At 36.8% G+C, this 20,872-nt stretch overlaps 2 protein-coding genes across 2 annotated transcripts in view; both read left to right on the forward strand.

Annotated features, from left to right (window-relative positions):
* bzw2 (basic leucine zipper and W2 domains 2) overlaps positions 1-20,872 on the forward strand; it is a 440,416-nt gene that overhangs the window by 183,180 nt on the left and 236,364 nt on the right. The window lies entirely within an intron of this gene.
* arl4ab (ADP-ribosylation factor-like 4ab) lies at positions 3,451-6,575 on the forward strand. Its single transcript, XM_079829790.1, has 2 exons — positions 3,451-3,646; positions 4,306-6,575. Exon 2 carries the CDS (start codon positions 4,435-4,437, stop codon positions 5,038-5,040), a length of 606 nt encoding a protein of 201 aa, XP_079685916.1. The 5' UTR covers positions 3,451-3,646; positions 4,306-4,434; the 3' UTR covers positions 5,041-6,575.

Raw genomic sequence — 20,872 nt, forward strand, 5'->3', positions numbered from 1 at the left:
TTTAGTGAACTGATTCGGTTCACTAAAAAGAACCGGTTCAAAAGAAAGATCGTTCACGAACCAAACATCACTAACGTACCAGAGACGGAGATCAGCGATTGCTAACAAAGTTATTTATAGTAACTACTGAGTTGTGAGAGCGCTGTCAGTCAGCGCGAGTTTATTGTGTTTGTATCTGAGAGTTCTGAATAAACACGAGTCCCAGTCACACCGAGTCCGTCTTCATCATTATTACCAACTTTGTAACACATGCAAAGTACCATTACAGCTGTCGAGATGAACGAGTTAAAAGTAAGTGTTGATAATAGCATTATTTTTAAAATAAAATAAAAGCGTCAGTGACACGCGTTGAGTACACAGCGCAAACAAAGACACAACAGCAGTAATCGAATGTAATCCAGTTTATTGTGGGGCTAGGCTGGCTAGCCCGAATATGCTCACGCTTACCCCCCTTCTGCTTAATCTCACGCCGCGTTTGGTGCCTCCGCTGTGGGCCAGATGCAGTAACGTTACTGGGGGTCGGGGATGTTGAAGGCCAACGGCCAGTGCAGCCCGAGCTTCGGCGTGTGTGAGGCCGATGTTGAGCAGAAACTCATGACTGTATGCACATTTTAGAACCGATAGACGCGACGAGGACGTACAAAAACACTGACTCACAAGATAGAAAACACGAAAACACCGTTCTGTCTGGAGAGAGAGAAGCCGCAGTGTGTGCACGAATAATAAATAATTAGCTACACATCAGAAATTACTGATCACAGATCAGAAGGAACTGAAAAAAGACTTCTGTTTTCATTTGTACATCCAAACACTGAGAAACTGCCAGAGTTCACTCGTTCACAAGGAATGATCTCTCAAGCGTTTGCATGGGCGTGCCAGATTCTCTGGGCGGAGGACAGGGAGGAAACCGTTCCTGCTTCGTCTGGCCTGTCATTTTCTCAAAGGCAGAGAAAGACAGCCAGAACTCGGGTTTACACCGATCAACATTTCTATCCACTTTGGGACAATATTCAGGCTAGGGGAACTCATATTAATGTTGAAAAACCTCATAAAATGAAAATTTCATGCCATGGGACCTTTAAAGACTAACATCTTCTGGAATAGACCCTTTTCACATTTCCGGGTTTCTCAGAGAGGAAGTCGTCATAGTTGGGTTAAATATTATGGCTGTGAATGAGAGAATACATTAAATATTTTTTTGTGTGTGCCTATTTGCTCACATAGCAAAAGAAAAACGCCACAGTAGTGATTTCACAACTTTTAAAAAGAGGGAAAAATAGAGTGAGATTGATAACGGCAGTGAAAAGAGAGAAATATGTACATTTTTACCATCACTCCCATAGATCCCATTTGATGCAAAAGTAATAAAATAAAAAGTATTGGTGTTATAAATGTACATATATTTAAAAAAAAATGAAAATACAAAAAACGTTGCAGGATTTACAATATTGATGACCGTTAAAACGCGTCATCACAGTCTGTGAAAAGGGTCTATAGTTATGAGCATTTTTATCTAGCGAGGTCTGGCTCAGTAGTTGATGCTCAACAGGCTTCACTGTATAAAATATTGAATAGTGAAAATAATTTGGACCTCACAAGAATAGCCAAACCTGCACACAAACGATTGCATATAAATCATAATCAAAATACATGCCTGTAGTCACATTTGTGACTGGTGGGTTTTTAGTAGCCCCCCAAAAAGTACTGTTACATTTACAAGAATAATAAAAGTCAAAAACAAAAAAAAAACTAATTCAAAATATTTTTTATACTTGATTTATCAAAAAAAATTCATTATGTTCCTTTGTTATTTTGACTCTGTCGTTTCCCATCAGTTATAGTTATGTCCATGAATAAAACGCATCTGTAAAATCTGTATGGCAAACAGTTGATTTCATAGGATATCCAATTAGTAGAATATGTGCTTGCTTATGAATCCATATATAGGCCTAATGAAAAGCATTAATGTAACAGCCCATGCTGTATTTCCTCCCAAAACCACAAGATGGCGCACAAGTGAAACAAATGTTTACGCACAAAATCACTTCAGCCAAACTAAACGTAGCCTACATTGAGTGCTGCTAAAACTATAGAACTGATTTATTTGACTAGTGGACTAAAAATATTTTTAAATTCTCAAACAAGCTACCTAATTTTTAGGCCTACCCCAAACAAGTTAATAGTAAGAAAATAACCCCTAAAACATAGTTTTCATGTGTTGTTTTTGTAACGTATTTTGTAGGCTACAATTGTTGAACTTTGTTGAATAAGCATATTTCACTGGACATGCGAATATGGTTGTCATGTTGTCTTTATGTGACAGACTAATTAACCTGTACTGAATTAACTAGTTTATTAAGAAGCTCAGACGAACGATTGTTTGAGGAGGGGCAATCAAGTCAGTCTAGGGTATTCAGTTGTTAGATCTCCGGTGTATGAATAGATGTGTGGTGTACGTGACAGCACGTCCATCACGGGGCAATTGTGCATTGATAGCACTGCTAATTGTTCTAACTCTTTGATACGCCTCCTTTCTTTGACAGGACCGTCTCATTTGTTTATTCTCTTTTGCTTCCACTACATTTTCATGCGTGTTGTTGACGTAACCTTTCTTCACTCTTTTAAAGGTTACAGTTCAGGGGCGACTCTCTTACTGGGTCCTTATCCTACCTGACAACAGTTTCCCCTGCAAAAAGTCACCAATCATGTCTCAATATTTTTTTCTGTGTTTATTAATCGGTTATAATCGAACTCAATGAATAGACGGTTCTTTTGCAAGCGCTACCAAACGGACTGAATTTAGTATGATTCAGATCATCCCCACACTCTTTTAAAGGAATACATTATTTCACCCAAAAATAAAAATTGTCATAATTTAGGCTACTCACACTCATCTCCATGTATGAGTTTCTTTCATCTGTTGAACACACAAAAATATATTTTAAAGAATTTTGGTAACCAGACATTTGACAGTAGCCATTGACTTCCATAGTAGGGTAAAAACTATGGAAGTCAATGGCTATCGTCAACTGTTTGATTACCAACATTCTTTAAAATATATTTTAGTGTGTGTTCAACAGGAGAAAGAATCTCATACAAGTTTGGAACAACTTGAGGATGAGTAAGTGATGTTAATTTTTTGGTGAACTATCCCTTTAACGAAACGTATTACAATACAAGGGACCAAATTCGGGTGGATATGAGCAAAGATACACTGAAACAAAAATGCACACACAAACTTTTGTTTTCCAGCTAAAGTATTAAAATACTCATAACCTGGTAACGCTCACCTGTAAACGCGTTTCTCAAACTTTAAACGCCTTGAGCGACGTGAACAGGTGGTGAGGATGTGTGTGTTCAAAAAGACGACAGGCTTGACTTTTCACCAATCAAACTCTAAGGAAAATACCACGCGCGCACTGAATTGAACCAATCAGCGCGTTGTTCCACACAGTGGGCGGAGCCAACCCTGCTAGAGTGAAGTGGAATGCTCCTCGCTGTGTGGAGTCAGTGAAACAGGCGCTGTTACAGGGAGTGGATGCACTTGTCGGCTCAGCTGATCTGAATGGCAACAATATTTTGGAAATAATCGCAAACACTGTCATCTACTGAGCTCACGCGTAAAGCAAAGATCGCACTAAACAAGGTGGGTACCGAGCGAGATTTTATTTCCATTCGCGGGTGCTTACAAAGCTTAAATGATAGAAATATAACATTAGTCTGTGCAATAATATAATTTAAGAGTAACTTATTATTTTGGCAACGAAGCTGAAGCCTTATGGGGCGCGGTAAACATTTTTACCGCACAAAATAATGATGGTTCTCATGTTGAATCACTTGTTGGGAGAACATAATGAACAAAATTCGTGTCTTTATTTATGGAGATGTGCCCCTCCTAAATCGCTTCTACAGATGGCCATAGAGATCTGCGACAGACTCGTGTTTTCCACGCTTACATAGGCCAGCCAGTGCGTTTTTCTCTATTTGCAACTGTTGAACAATAAAATGACTTGAATAGATGAGCAGGAGCCTTTGCGCACTAGGATTTTTACCGATGCGTAATTCTGGTGCCCCTGTGGCGCTACATGTGCAAATGGGCTTCCTGCTGTTTCATCCCTCATTCAACATCAAAAAAGGCACTGAATGACATCCAGCTAGTTTGAATCTGTGTGCCTTTTGGAATGACAAAGAGAAAAGCATGCTTACTTAAAATGAACAGCCAAGTAAAGGAGAGCTGTAAAACTGTGTGTCATGGTGCTTCACTGCTGGCCTCATTGCATCATCTCCTTTTTCATTTGGTTTCAGGTTATAGCAGCAGCTTCTCAGGGGAACGAGAGAAGCCTTGTGAATATTTGGTGAAGCGGGAGCAGCAGCGACACCTGGTCTCCTGAGTCTCCGCGTTCGCTTTCATCCTCGTCAGAGTGGCAGAACAAGATGGGGAATGGATTATCAGAGCCCCATGCCATTTTTCCCTGCCTGCCGTCCTTTCAGGCTCTGCACATTGTTATTCTCGGCTTGGACTGTGCTGGTAAAACCACGGTACTGTACCGGCTACGCTTTAATGAGTTCGTGAACACCGTTCCTACCAAGGGCTTCAACGCGGAGAAGATCAAGGTGCCTCTCGATGGGAAAGCCCGGACTGCGACCTTTCATTTCTGGGATGTTGGCGGTCAGGAAAAGCTCCGGCCTCTTTGGCGCTCCTATACGCGGTGTGCTGACGGCCTGGTGTTCGTAGTGGACTCGGTAGACGCCGAACGCATGGAGGAGGCCAAAACAGAGCTGCATAAGATCACACGGCTACAGGAGAACCTGGGGGTGCCCGTGTTGGTGGTGGCCAACAAGCAGGACCTGCGTAGTGCGTTGCCCCTTTGCGAGGTCGAGCAGATGTTGGCGCTGAACGAGCTCGGCTCTCACACACCCTGGCACCTCCAACCGGCCTGTGCCATCATCGGAGAAGGTCTACAGGAAGGCCTGGAACGTCTCCACTCCATGATCATCAAGCGGAGAAAGATGATGAGGCAGCAGAAGAGGAAAAGATGACTGTTGGGTGATGGGAATGTGAGCTGGATGTCGTGGTAGGCCTCTGTGATGGCTCCGCTGGTGACATGCCATGGGCCTTTGTGGCCCTGCGCTCCTGGAATTATTGTTTTTCGGTGGGCTGAGTTTTATCAGTCAGATGGTGCTGGATAAACACAGTTCAGTGATGCAAGAGGACAATATTGATTACCACTTTGGGTGTTGGATTGTAGCAGATCACTTGGAACTTTTACACAGTGTTAAGCAATGTCAAGGGGTTTGTGGTACATCGAGTTCTCATGAAGGACAACACTGGACATGAACTTGTAAATGACAAAGATCGATTGCCAAAAGTTGGCCTTTTGTCTTTACGTCTGAAGTGTTACATGTATCCTAGCATTCATGTAATGTCTCGAAATGGATGGATTGGTTACCAAAGCTGCCATGGACAATGAAAAATCCAATGTATACATTCAGGTGATGTGTTCCCCCCACCCATTGGTTTTTATCCAGAATGGCCACCCATCATTTTCTCTGAGTGTTTGTCGTCTCAGTGGTCAGGGGAACCAGAATAAGCTTTATGGATCACTTGTTTGGGGATGCACAAATGTTTAAATCCGATCGAATCACTGAGAAGGGTATTTCGTCAACCACTAAAGTAGTTCAACATGCAAATGTGGTAATTGTCAAGATTTGTTAGAGGTTAAAGGTGTACTATCCTTCTTAACATGTTGGTGCAGTAGAGCTTCACCCAAGCTTGGGGACTACTTGTGACATTTCTAGCTGTACCCACATTGTGCGATTCCCTAAATGACAAGAGATGTTTAAATGCACTTTAGCAATTCCCTTTTCTAATCTATGAATTTGCAGCGTCTGATTTTTTTTTGTAAAGAGTTTATCATGTTACAAAAAAGAAGTTCTGTATTGCTTCGAATGAAGCGTTTTTCTTTTTTAACTATCCACTGTTCCACATTGAAATGTGTAAGTTTGTCGCTCAGTGCTTGTGTGTTGGGGGATGTTCATATTTATGTGTCAGAATTTTGTACACTTTGAATAAATCCACAACTACACATATGATCATGTTTTGAGTCATCTTTATTACCTGTTGCATGATGAACTTATGCTAATTATGTAAGTTTATGACCTGACAACGTTTCCGATTGCATTTTTAGTCTGATAAGCGTTTGACACACTTTACATATGAGTCACTGGAGGTTGTTCCTTTATAGAGTCATTGGAACATGCAAAAGTTCCAGATATGATGTACTTTGCACTCAGTCTGTTGTTGAACACCTATATAAATGTTGGGTGCTGCTGCATGAGTGCAATTACATCTTCATACTGATTGTAAAAGATGAAATTTGATGTGCATTTTGGTTGATTTTTTAAAAAGTTTTTTTTAAATCTTTTTCAGTCATGGGTAATGACAATGCTTATTTTTTTTCTTTACAATTATTTAATTTTACATTTTAAATTAATGTAATTCATACAATACATTTTATTTCTGAATAGTTTTTTTGTCACCTAAAGTCAGGATGATACAATCTGATCTTATAATGAAGAAAAAAAAAATAATGGTATAAGGAAAATATTATTTTTACTAGATGCATATGCCACATGACATTAGACTAGTTAAAACAAAATTATGAAACCAACATGGATACAAATAATACATTTCTAAGAACATTTGGGGAATTTTATTGTTTGTTATGAAATGGTTATTGTATAACAAGCCAAACCGACTGAGAGTTCACACATAAATAAGCATTAAGTAAATAAGACTTCACAAATAGAATTTGTTCTTTTACAAACTGCGATATGTAACCGAGTATTTCAACACAGTTGGTTTTGCCCGGAGCCCCACAGAGTCGCATGTTATGTTTGGAGAGGATCTGGCACAGCCAGTTCTAGCACAAGAACACTTTCCCTGAGAACAATGAGGCTTTAACGCAGGGAGAGAGGCCTGTACACCAGCTGACCAGTTCAAACAGGAATCCTTCGCTGGACGCTGGTCTGTTCAGAATTCTGATGGCAGCTGGATGACAGACGCAGATCATGTGATACTGGCTTCAGAGATAATAGAGGTGGGATTGGCTTCTAATTGGGTCTCAAATCATGAAACATGCAAACGTATCCTCCACAGAAGCCACAGCATCATGCTCAGTGGAAAACCCTATGTTTTGGTGCTCGTATAGGGAGACAGAAAATGAGAATTCACAATTTAGCATCTGAAAATATAATTTTAGGGTGCTGATTCAGTTTGTGCCTGGTTTGCTCTGACACATCACACAAAATATGAGGTGAATTTCATAGCATTTTTGCTTTAGACAGCCATTTGTAAGGTGAAAAATCACCAGAAAACTGCCACAAAGACATGATTCCTATCTTCCTCTGAGCAAGATTAGAACTTTTGTTCAATTCTCAGCTGATTTTCACATTATTTTGTGCCTAGTCCTGATTTCAAGGATATAATTATGGCCAGTAACAGAAGAAAATGCAAACATGACCCAGATGTTTTCTGAAACATCTATTGGTGTTTTACTAGGCATCCAAACAGCGACAGCAAATTACAGATTTTATATAAAAAAAAGGCTTATTTATTTTTTAAAAAGTGTGTTTAAAGTCCTTTTTCATTGAGTATTTGAACATTTCCCCACTCCTTTCTAAGTTTATAAGCTAATTAAAACATTTTGAATACTTATTTCCGTCATTAAAACATTTGACTGCTTTTGTTATTTTGAGGGGAAAAAAAGCTGATACATATATAATTTGAAAAATCATTCTTATTTTGTGGGAAAAAAGCTGTAGATGTAATGGGAAGTTTTTATTGATATTTTTGAACCTAGCATCATCAAATTAGGTAATAATATGTAATACAGTTTTTCAAGATGCAGGGCTGTGTTATATTTTTGGAGGGCAACAACATCAAGACTCTCAAGGCTTTGGAGAGTGGTGTGATCTGGCTGTCTGACTGTCTGCTTTGATTTGTTTGAAAACAGCACTTGAGAATTATACCTGACAACCCCTGCTTCACAAGTCATGCAGATGAGCTGAGGAATTTTAATGAACTGGTGTGTCGTGTCTTTTGTCTTTGCATGAAAGTACAGCACTTGTATTGCTAATGCTGGTCATGTTTGTGTGTGTGTGGGCAGCATTATGCCCAGTGGCCCATGGTCTGTTCATCTAAAACATAATTTAAGCAGGGCAGAGGTTAAGCTTGTGTGCCGTTCTCATGGCTGTTCAAGGAAAAAAAGCCCAGTTTATCAGAATCATACTGAGGTTAGCAGTTCCCATACTTTCCTATCGCTCCTGACCCTTCCTGTATGCTGCTGTGACTCAGTTCAGGCCCCTTTCCTTCTGATCCCGTGATGTAAGTGACGTGGGATTGAAGGTCCAGTGTTGGTAAAAGAGATCAGAAATCAGAGCAGGCTTCCTGTTTGCTCCACCCCAGAACACGCTGACTCAGGACATGGCATCGTACACTCCCTACAGCGAGCGTCCTGCACTGCTCCTTGTCATAAATGAGCCGCTTACACTTGTAAAACTGTAGCTCACGGTCATCAACAGTACTCTAGACCATCATTAAGGCCATTTGGGAATGTAGAATCTGGAACACTAACCTTTTTATGTACAGCAGATGTTTACTGTAATTTGGTGTCCCCATGACTTGCAGTGGAGCTAAATGTTTCTAATGAGCAAGCTCATACATTTCCTCTACATATATGACTGGTGATAATACATGAGGAGTTACCCCCAATTGGTTTAAATGGGCATGATGCCTCTGTTTGAAATAACTTGAAAGCAAGACCACATGTCGAATGCAAAATTGAGAGCGGGCAAAATGAGGACAAAATTCCCCATTTTGTGACTGCAATAAATTAAAGTAAATTAAGTAAATTCTTACTGTGTGTCGTTCCCTGGATGATCCACGGTTTTGTTTTGTTTTGTGATGGTTGTTCACGAGTCCCTTGTTTGTCCTGAGCAGTTAAACTGCCCAATGTTCTTCAGAAAAATCCTCCAGGTTCTGCAAATTATTCAGTTATCCATCTAGGGAACGACACACAGCACTGAGAATCAATAGTTCATAAACTTTTGAACGGGGTCATTTTAATAAATTCCGCTATATAGTCTTGTGGACTATATGTAAAAATTTTTTTATGTAAAATATCTTATTCAGGACAGTACTTAATAAAAAATAACGCATTTTGTATGATCCCTCTTATGTTGTTAAAATTATTCTTTGTTAATTATTATTCTTCTTATGTTGTTTAAAATGTATTGTTATAAAAAAAAATTCAAAATTTTATTTTCACAGATTCTGCAAGTGGTTCACATACTTTTTCTTGCAACTGTATATGTACTTTTATTCAGCAATTAAGGATGCATTTGATTGATCAAAAGTGACAGTAAAGACAATGTTACAAAATATTTCTATTTCAAATCAATTCGGTTCTTTTCAGCTTTCTATTCATCGAAGAATCATTATAAATTCAAATTATAATAATATTTAATAATATTACTGTTTTGCTGTATTTTTGATCAATTAAATGCAGGTGCCTTGAGTATACATATTATTTATTAAACTTTCAAATATCATTTTAACCTCAAACTTTTGAACAACAGTGTATATAACTTACTTGATCAGTGTGTCATGAGACATATCTATAAAGTTAAATATTGGTGCACTGTTTCTCCTAAATGTACCATTTCGGGCTGTAACTGAACTTTGAAAATGCGTTATAAATTAATGCAATATAAATTTCAAAGATGTGATGTGCATGTATATGAGGTGTTTTTTTTTTAAGTTTCTTGATCAGATGAAATTGGATGTATTATGTTCAAGCCATAACCAACCAGCACAAAAAACTTTTTTTAATGCAGTTGATTGGCAGGTCCTACAGATCAGCATTTAATTCCTCCTAATGTGGGTTGAGTAATTAGATCACAAAATGTCTTGGACATCAGCTGAAATGGATGGTAATTGCAGAATCAAAGAGGTCCTTCAAACAGCACTATAATCACACTTTCATTTGTGATCCTGTTTTTAGATGGCAGAGATACCTGGCAGAGTTAATGTTTAGGCCTTTTAATGGTTGGCCATCTCATTTCTTAGTGCTTAAATTCTGATTAACATATGTTTGAAGTCAGTCCATTTATCTGTGATGTGGGCGAGGTGTGAATGTCTAAACGCAGGGGTGAGTGTGGTGTGAATGGGCGGGTGGAGGACGATAGGCCTGGGTGAGAGGGGAAAGCAGAACGAGATAAGTGCTCCATGCACCACTCCCTGCCTTTCCTGAGAAGCACAACGGCTGCCGCCCTCCTCTCAACGCACACGCCAAGCTATGACGACAGAGTTTTACTGAATGTATTAATTCTCCAGTGAACTTGTTACTAGATAATTGACTTTTATTGATGTTCAAAAGTAATCATGCCTTGAGGTTGATTGTACTGAGCAATATGGGAGGTAGTCACTTGGAAAATATAGTGCTATGGTGCTTTCATAAACTGCAAAATCCAAATGATGGGGTTGAAATATTAGAATTAGACTAATTATTTTAGTATCAAAACCATCAGAAATGATCATAGTGAGAACACCTCTCTTTACACATCCCTCTTCTGTGTTTTAGGATTGGTATTCAAAAAAGTGTTTCAATGACTCTCAGGATCTGTTTACACCTGGTATTAAGATGCGTTTTGGTCAATTAGATCACAAGTTGACGAGGGAGACATACCCATTTACACCTGGTGTTTTAATCCGTCTCTTTTGTCCACTTTCAACTACTTCTGTCCTAATTTCTTCAAAGGAAGGGTCTATGGGCGGGTAAATGTATGTTTTTTTATCCCCATATCTTTCGATCTAACGGACAAAATAGGCTTGCACAATTTATATATGAATGCGCCCAGAGACGTTTGAAAAACATACGTAGAGCAGCAACTTTCATTTCTGTTCTGATAGCAGCGACACCGTGCCAAACGCTGTGAGTGTGCGTGTTAGAAATCCGAAATGGTGAGAAAACAGCTTGGTATGTTCTTGTCTTCAAACCAAACTTGGGTCTTCAGCCGACAAAGTATAGGCCTAAATCCTGTCTGGATAGCGCAGGGCCGTAACCACCATAGGCACTGAAGGGGACAAGTCACCCCCAATAATTGGAAATGGCCAAATTGATAAGCCCAATATATGATATTTCTTAATGTTGTTCTCCATTACGTACTAGTCTGTTTGTTGACAGACTGTTTTAAAAAGTAACATTTTTAGGCTGGTCTGCCTCAGCGGTCTAACAACGCTTGTCAATGTCAAAATGATGGCCAATCAGATCAAAGAAAGCGGGGCTTGATGTCCACTGAAGACAAGTGTGAATTCCAATATGTGTGCATATTTTTTAAATAAAATATTATTTGCAAAGACTTTAAATGGATTACTTCACAAATATATGGACTATAATTAGACCAGCAACTTCTTTTACCATTCTTATTTCTTTATTACCATAAATCCCTCTTATTACTGAATTTCTTTAAGTAAAAAAATACCCCCCCCCCCCCATGTTCAAGACATGGTTACAGTCTTGGGATAGCGGACTTCCCATAGTGTTTACTCATTAAAGGGTTAGTTCACCCAAAAATGAAAATTAGCCCATGATTTACTCACCCTCAAGTCATTCTTTCAGATGAATAAAATCGGAGTTATATTAAAAAAGTCTTGGCTAATCCAAGCATTATGGTGGCAGTGAATTGTTGTCTCATTTATGAGGTCCATAAAAGTGCGTCTTTCAATCATATAACTGCTCACACGGAGCAGTTAATAAAGGTTAATAAAGGCAGATTTTATTCGTCTGAAAGAAGAATGTCATATACACCTAGGATGACTTGAGGGTGAGTAAATCATGGGCTAATTTTCATTTTTGGGTGAACTAACCCTTTAAGTCACTTGAGATCTGATCGACCAAAACGCATCTTATTAACTGGGCCTCATTTTGGCTTATGCAACTGGTGGGACAATTTCATGGCCTAGTGATCATGGGTGTACCTTCCGGTAAGGGTATTTAAAGGATGTTTTCACGATAAGGATATTTCGTAAGACTTTGTTTAAACAGTTTAAACCAAGATTTGAGCTCATATCAAACAACTTTTTATACTTATGCTGATTTCATTGATTCTTATATAATAGACCAAGAGTTGCATCATGTTTCTAACTCCCTTCATTTTCACCCCCATGTGCCCCTCCTCTACAGATTCAAGAACATTTGGCAAAAGGGCTTAACTTTGCCAAAAAGAAAACAAAAAAAGAAAATAATGAAATTATTAAATGAAAATGAAAATGAATAAAAAACATAATAGGGAAGTAACAGCAGCATGAGTTAAAATTCAGCATACATATCTGTTAGCACGAGAGGAGGCGAGGGAGAGACAGAGAGAGAGAAAGAACAGAGAAGGAGAGAAATGTAGAATACGTGTGTAAGTGAGTATCCCTCAGTATGTCTGACAGTTCAAAGCCGGGCTGCACTTAAAACAAAACCTCAGTAGAATTGTGTAAGTATTCAGTTTGAAGGTGTTCTTTTACTGTCCTTCAAATGAGCTATCACGAACTGTGATTCTTGACAAATGCCATCATTAATTAATCAGGAGATGATGGTGTATCTAGTAAAGTGCTGTTATCTGAACCACATAATAATAAATGTAGGCAAAAAGAAAACTATAATCACATTAAATAACATGCTTTGAAGTGAAAAAAAACCCCATTGTGGTGCAATTCATTGGTGTAATCGTCCTTGTTGTTTGCATACTTGGTAACTTCTGCGACTAATACAAAATGAAACATTATCAGTGAAATATCCAAATAACATCCAAATATATCCAAATAAAACAAACTATAAACACTAAAATGATAACAATACAGTCTTTTCATATTGTTCGTCATTATGTCTTAGCCAAAATCTGTATATAGTTGAGAATAAAATGACAAAATATGGAAGTAAAGTTATAAATTTAGATGTGGTGTGGCTCCAGACAGAAGCCTCTCGTGTAAAACATAAATATAAATAGTATTCGGTTGTTTGTATAAAGTATAATTCTCATCTCTGGATGGTCCCTCTGGCTGGAGGCTTTAGGAGGGTGGGAGAGGATGACAGGGCAGTAGCAGTGGACACAGGAACTCAACTGTTGTGTTTTGTCTAGGGAGCCTTTGTTAACACAGAGGGTGTGGATGGCCAGGGCTTCCTGTCATGGTCTTGAGAGGGCTGAACAGGGGCAGTTCAGATAAGACGTTAAGTCAAACAGAAAGGCGAAGAAAATGGGTGGAAGAATTTAGTGTAGAGTAGTTCATCAATCAAACCTTTACAATTGCAATTTGGCTGCAAAATCAGTTTGTATTTGAACTCAGCTGTAACAATGTTGAATTTCAAATAGGAGTTCCCATTATTATAGGATATATTTGATTAATCAAATAACAATTAAAGACCATATGCAGAGCTCAACAATACTGGTCCAAACACAACAGTATTTTATTTTATTATTTTATTTTATTTTATTTTATTTTATTTTATTTTATTTTATTTTATTTTATTTTATTTTATTTTATTTTATTTTATTTTATTTTATTTATTTTATTTTATTTTATTTTATTTTATTTTATTTTATTTTATTTATTTTATTTTGTTTTATTTTATTTTATTTTATTTTATTTTATTTTATTTTATTTTATTTTATTTTATTTTATTTTTTTGTTTTATTTAATTTATTTATTTATTTATTTATTTATTTATTTATTTATTTATTTATTTATTTATTTATTTATTTATTTATTTATTTATTTATTTATTTATTTATTTATTTATTTTTATTTTATTTTATTTTATTTTATTTTATTTTATTTTATTTTATTTTATTTTATTTTATTTTATTTTATTTTATTTATTTTATTTATTTTATTTATTTTATTTTATTTTATTTTATTTTATTTTATTTTATTTTATTTTATTTTATTTTATTTTATTTTATTTTATTTTATTATTTAATTTAATTTAATTTATTGTATTTTATTTTATTTTATTTTATTTTATTTTATTTTATTTATTTTGTTTTGTTTTGTTTTGTTTTGTTTTGTTTTGTTTTATTTTATTTTATTTTATTTTATTTTATTTTATTTTATTTTATTTTATTTTATTTATTTTATTTTATTTTATTTTATTTTATTTTATTTTATTTTATTTTATTTATTTATTATTTTATTTTATTTTATTTTATTTTATTTTATTTTATTTTATTTTATTTTATTTTATTTTATTTTATTTTATTTTATTTTATTTTATTTTATTTTATTTTATTTTATTTTATTTTATTTTATTTTATTTTATTTTATTTTATTTTATTTTATTTTATTTTATTTTATTTATTAATAAAATTTTGTTTATTGGTTGAATTGGTTAAAAATGGTTTATTGGCAAAATTTTGACTTTCAGAAGTCATTAAAAGTTAAATTTGGGGAAACCACTTGAAACATTTGTTGTTGAGCAATTTAAATGACTTTTGTTTAATTTGTTCATTGCAAACAGATGAAAATCTGTACATTTTGCCAGTTAACCTGATTTGCAATGGGGGTTGAATAATATTGATTACAATAATGCAACTTCATGACGAAATTATTATATATTAAATATTACAAACTTACTGATGTTTATCAGTATATCAGTATATAATCTATTTTTGATATTTTGACAATCAGAATAATCTGCAACAACAATATTCTACTTATCATAAAAATACCCAACAACAAATGTTTAAATTTCGAAAACACATATGATATTAACACATATAAAATGTAGTGACAATGCAGCATGGGCAACCCAACACAATCTCATTCTTAAAGGAACTGTATGTAAGAAATGTATTTCAATTAATCATAAAATGGCCCTGATATGTCACTAGACATTAAGAAATCATGTTAATTTCAAATATTATTGACCGTTCATTGACAACGGTTGTCCGGCCAAGATATTGTCATTTTAAAAGTGAAGTTGCAGCCCTCAACTGATGTTGATGTTGACATGTTGGCGTTTTGGCCTGAAGCGCCACCCTCCACCTATCTACCAATCACGAAGTCAGTAGTGTTTCTGCATTTGGGTTGCCAGCTCTGCTCTAGTTACCACAGCTGCAGCTACAAACTTTTTGGATAAACAATGTCTAACTCTACGAAACCTAAACGACCTCGTTATGAATCAGAAAAACGTTGTGACAGTGTCCGAAATAAAACAAGGATTTGAGATGCCTTTGAAAGATAGAGACGGCTGATGCCAACGTTGCTAATTTTCTCCTGGACAGGTAAGGTTCATCTATGTTTGGCTAACTTGTACTTAATGTAAATGGACATTTCAAATATTCATGACAGTCGAACAAAGATATGCATGTTCGTGCAAAGTAACGTTAGGTTAGCGCAGATGGAGGAGGTGGGTCATTGAATTGAAAAGGTAACGTTAAGGAATAAAAACGGCGAGTCGTCATTGCTAACATTAGTAATGCATTATCAGAGCCCGTTTCTCTGTCATTATGCTGGGACGCTGAGGAAAACAACATTAGCACGCCTACCTCACGTTACCTCAGTAAAAATGATTCCTCATTCGTTCTTCGCATATATAGTGGACAAAACATGCTGCAAGTTGACCTGTATGACCATTGCTAATGTTATTTAGCTTTGCTGTAATGTTACTATAGTATTTTTTCATGTGGGAATGTACTGTCACATACGAGTGTCATATTTACGATTATATTTGGCTAATCGCCATTAGTAAATTTTTGCGATTCATAATTACTTCACAAAACATCGCTCTTGAAGCATAAACATAATTAACAGAAAGAAAAAAAACTTACTGTGTACGACTCGTCACTTGCCATTGAAAGCTCCGTGTAGCAGCCTACCTTCCTGCTGGATCCTGCAGCCTAGCTGGCAACCTCGAGTCAGGGGGAGGGGGAGAGGGGATACACCGCTCTACAGTAATTTGAAAGTGATTGCAGTACCAGTTTTGGCCACAGTCCTACATACAGCTCCTTTAACATTTAAGAAAAAATGTACATTTAAGTGGCTAATTTGTAGGAATTTGGACGATTGAGTGTACGTTTTCGCATTGCTTAGGCTATAGTGACTGCAGGTTTAGGGTTGGGATTAAAGGGATAGTTTACCCAAAAATGAAAATTGTATAATTTTACTCACCCTCAAGTTGTTCCAAACCTGTATGAGTTTCTTTCTTCTGTTGAACACAAAAGAAGATATTTTGAAGAATATGGGTAACCAAACAGTTGATGGGCCCCATTTACTTAGTATGAAAACATTTTATGAGGGTGAGTAAATGATGACGGAATTTTCCTTTTTGGATGAACTATCTCTTAAAATCCTTAAAGGGATAGTTCATTCATGCTTATTTTTTTCTTCTAAAAATCATGTTATCATAAAATAATATTGTACGAACTTCATTCAAAATCGCCATCTTGTAAAATAGTCATGTTTTGCTGTGAGATCGGGTTGGGTCATCCTTATTGTTAAGTCCTGACATGGCATACCATTAAACTATTCATTAGACTATATAAGTATTTCCTAGAAAAGTACCTCTCCTGCCTTTTAAAACTTACATAACCTTTATTTACGCCCTTCCATCTCACCCTGTACAGTGAGCCTGTGCCATGTGCCCTGCTATCCTCTCTATTAAACATTCAGACATTTAAATAAACACCTCAGCACCTCCATGGTGAAGCCACTCTGCCTAAGAGCCTTTTAATGTCTGTGCTCTTCTTGTTCATCTATTCCTTTTGCGTGCCAAACCTTTTCCAAAACACCTCAATCCCTCTGATCTGCCTGACAACAATCACGTCTGGAAATTATTTAACGTTTCAGTTCCAGTGCACATCAGTTATGCTCTTACAGCCAGAGGAAACACAGGCCTTGCTACTGCATTTGCGCAGAAAATGCCTTTGGGTTATGCAACTGTTGGCACAGTGCATCGGCAGACCTCTGTGAAAACACACAGTGTGGAGATAACGCTGGAACCTGTGAGAGTCAGGCAGCTTAGAGCCACTGTAAACAAACCTCTGAAAGCTCAGCTCCGCATTCCACTGCGATCTGAGGTAGACAGAGCGCTGAGTGAATGACAGCTGTCAGGAACAGGGACGTGTGAAGAGGTGTGTTTGAGTGGGACAGCGGCGTATGGCGGATGTTTACTTGAGGGAACCAACAAGATTATCCTCTCAGCAGGTGAGAGTCTCAGAGCTGCGGCTCATTATCGCCGCTGATGCCACAAGGAAACGAGACATTGTGAGACTGCAGACCCTCGTTTACACAGTAAAATAGGCTCGTGGACTACATTTACACCTGTTCTGGGTGATCCAGTGTCAGCATTAAATACTGGTGTAAATGGGGTCCAAAATGTTTTAGGATCAGATGACTCAAACCACAATTGAATGAAATCAAATAAGCATGTGACAACATTGCATTCATAGTGTAAACTGTAGTGTAAAAAGTAGTTAACAATAGTTCAATTAAGGCAAGTCATGTGACTGTGGCCATTAAACAGTTATTTGTAGTCATGCAAGTACAACTCCTACTTGGAAAATGAGGAATCAATAAATTATTCCAGATTTTTTCAATCAATCAATCAACCAACCAACCAACCAATCAATCAATCAATCAATCAATCAAAAATAAATGAATATTTTTTCAAAGAAGGCTCTTTTCCTCACCAAACTGCATGCATTTGATTAAAAAAATTCAGTTAGATTTTTTTAAAAACAGTAAATATAGCACCCTTGTCTTGAGTGTCACATGATCCTTTAGATATCATTCTGATTTGATGCTCAATACACATTTCTTATTATTATCAATGTTTAAAACAATTGTGCCACTTAATTTTTTTGTGGAAATCGCGATATATGTATTTTTCAGGATTCAGGAAGCTCAAAAGAACACCATTTATTTGAAATAAAAAAATCGTTTAAAACATTATATATGTCTTTACTGTCAATTTAATGCATTTAAAAAACGCAGATCATGTGCAACACAGTTAAAGGGTAAGTTCACCCAAAAATGAAAATAATGTAATTTATTACTCACCCTCATGCCGTTCCACACCCGTAAGACCTCCGTTCATCTTCTGAACAAAAATTAAGATATTTTTGTTGAAATCCGATGGCTGTGAACGGCATGAGGATGAGTAATAAATGACATTATTTTCATTTTTGGGTGAACTAACCCTTTAATACAAGATGGAACAGTGCGCTTATTATTAACACTTTTTTCTTTTAGTTTTCTTTTATGGACTTTGCTCTTAATAAGCATTCTGTAACACACTAACATAGTAAGTGATGTATGTAATAATCATTTTTTCTGCACTCAAAACACTTTACAAATGGAAGGGAGAAACACCATATTGTGGCAGAACAGCCACTACACACCAGCTTATTGGTGGAGAAGAGACAGAGTGATCAGCCAATCAGCATATATGGGGATGATTAGGAAGCCGTGGTGGCGGATAGAGGGACAAATTTGGCCAGGATGACGGGGTTACACCCCTACTCTTTTTCAAAGGACATCCTGAGATTTTTAATGACCACAGAGAGTCAGGAACGAAGGACGGGTACTCGGTGTAGTTATAATCAGGTTATTTAGTCAAGAAATTGTATATAAGGAGATTTTGGAGACATTTCAGATGCATGTAATCAAAGCTTCAGATTTAACAAAATTATCCAACTACAGATTACGTTTTTTGGAGGTGTATCAACAATTTATTAAATTAGTCCCAACAGCTGTTCTGGAAAACTCCCACCTTTTGGAAAAGCTCATCTGACTTTGGCAGAAACAATAACACAATGATGGCCGGCCTCATCAATACATCACAGATTACATAAAGCTTTAATTATCCTCTGTGTGGCCACAGTACTGTGCTTCTTATTCAGATGAAAGCTTGATTTTGCTCCAGCTATATTCCACCTGTGCTGTTATATGGCACAAAAAGACATTTTGTCCCTGATCATTTGGAACAGATACACCAGAAAAGCATTTAAGCCCTCAGGACAGTAATCGCCCACAATAATGTTTGGGATGAAGCTGGCTCTGAAGATTCGGGCACAGTGACTGACAAGTCTGCGGTTAACATTACATACAGTACATCGTAAACCCGATTACATAAACCATGCACCCTCTGGAAAGGTTGATAAAACATTGATGGAGCTACACAGAGAAATTCAGAGGCTATTATTAATGAATCTCTGCTTTTCATGAAATCACACATAATATACGAGGGGTATCTTTTCTCTTTCCCTGTTCTGATGTTTTAATATATTCACAGAGTGTTTGAAATCTAAAAATAGCATGCATGCAACCACGAGTTGGATGGCTAACAGCTTATGCAAAGTGTGTTCGAATTTGGCACACTGTTTGAATATGCTAACAAAGCCAGCTCACAACTGAGCTATTTTGAGATGTGTAAGTTCCACCTCTACGTCACCATATGGGAAAAGACCGGGGTAAATTTTCCCTGATTTTAATGTCATTGCACCTATTAGCCTTTAGCTATTCATCCCATCATCCTTTGCTCTTTTTCCCTGTGTGCTAACTGTTATCTCTCCTCGCTCATATTCCATCCTCGTACCCATTTCCTCTGCCGTCATTTGCACACATCCATCTCTTTATTCCATCAACATCCATCTTTGTTTATTTCCAGTGGTTTTACATGCTCCCTTGGTCTTGTTTAAAGCTAATAATAAAATCTGGATCTGATCACAACTGATCGCATCATGGAACATATAACAACATGCAAAACCATTAAAAAGGTCGGGGTTAATTGCAATATTTTGAAAGAAGACTCTTATGAGGCTCATGTCATTGAGGCTGCATTTTTTATATATAAAAACACACTAAAACAACAATATCGCGAAATACAGCAAAATATTATCACAGCTTAAACTTTATAACGGTTTTCTCTTAAATTTTAAAATTCAAAGCTGAATTTTCAGGATTCTTTGATGAATAGAAAGTTCAGACAAACAGAAGTGAATAAAAAGTATATATTTTTGAATGGTAGTGTTGTTTGTAAACCCTTTAAAGCCCTTTAAAACCAGGTCCAAACAGGGTCTCAGTTTCTTAAACACTTTCCTAACATCCCTTCTTTTGCATGCCTCTTTGTCACTCACTTAATTTTTTACATCCTCGAAAAGTCTTGTTGATATGAAGTTAATTAGCCCGAGGGACAGGGAACAATAGCAGGACAAAGGTTTGCTTCCCCTCGTTCAAAGCACTCCGCAGGGGGAGGATGTTGCCAGGGGGGGCTTTGTGTGGTGCCAAAGCCGACGGTCAATAGTTTAATTTGTGACGGATGACCAGCAGAGTGGCTGCTCAGTGTGAGCCTGTTGCTCTTGCGTTAGTAAAGAGCTAGGCACCTTTTCAAACAGTGATTTTACAGTCATAATGAGTCTGCAGGGCAGAACGAAGTACAATAAAAAACAACAGAGAGAAGAAAAGGGTAGCATGACTGATCAGATGAGCTTCTTTAAAAAATGCATACAGACCATAACTTTTGAAAGACTGAGCTCTGCTCCCTGTCTTACTGATCTTTACCTTCTGGCGGTGATAAGTACGCTATTGAACTTCTACGGTCTCTTTTGGTGAGATGACCCCAAACACTTGTGGTTGTGTAATCAAACATCTGTGGTTCCAGTAAAAGCATAAAAGACAGTGAAAAAAATAGATGGAGGGAGGAAGCTTCAGATCTGTCAGTTATTGTCACCTTTTAGGGTGAAGAGGGGTTGTAATTTCATGCTTTTACCCACAAACACAGTACCAAAGAGACAAATGACAGGTATTCTCAGCCTCAGACAGCAT

This window comes from Gobio gobio (genome assembly GCF_949357685.1).
Source record: "Gobio gobio genome assembly, chromosome: 11".
Taxonomy (NCBI): Eukaryota; Metazoa; Chordata; class Actinopteri; order Cypriniformes; family Gobionidae; genus Gobio; species Gobio gobio.

What these genes read in the sequence shown, in the direction of transcription:
- arl4ab (XM_079829790.1), top strand. Translation starts at nt 4,435, where the DNA reads ATGGGGAATGGATTATCAGAGCCCCATGCCATTTTTCCCTGCCTGCCG.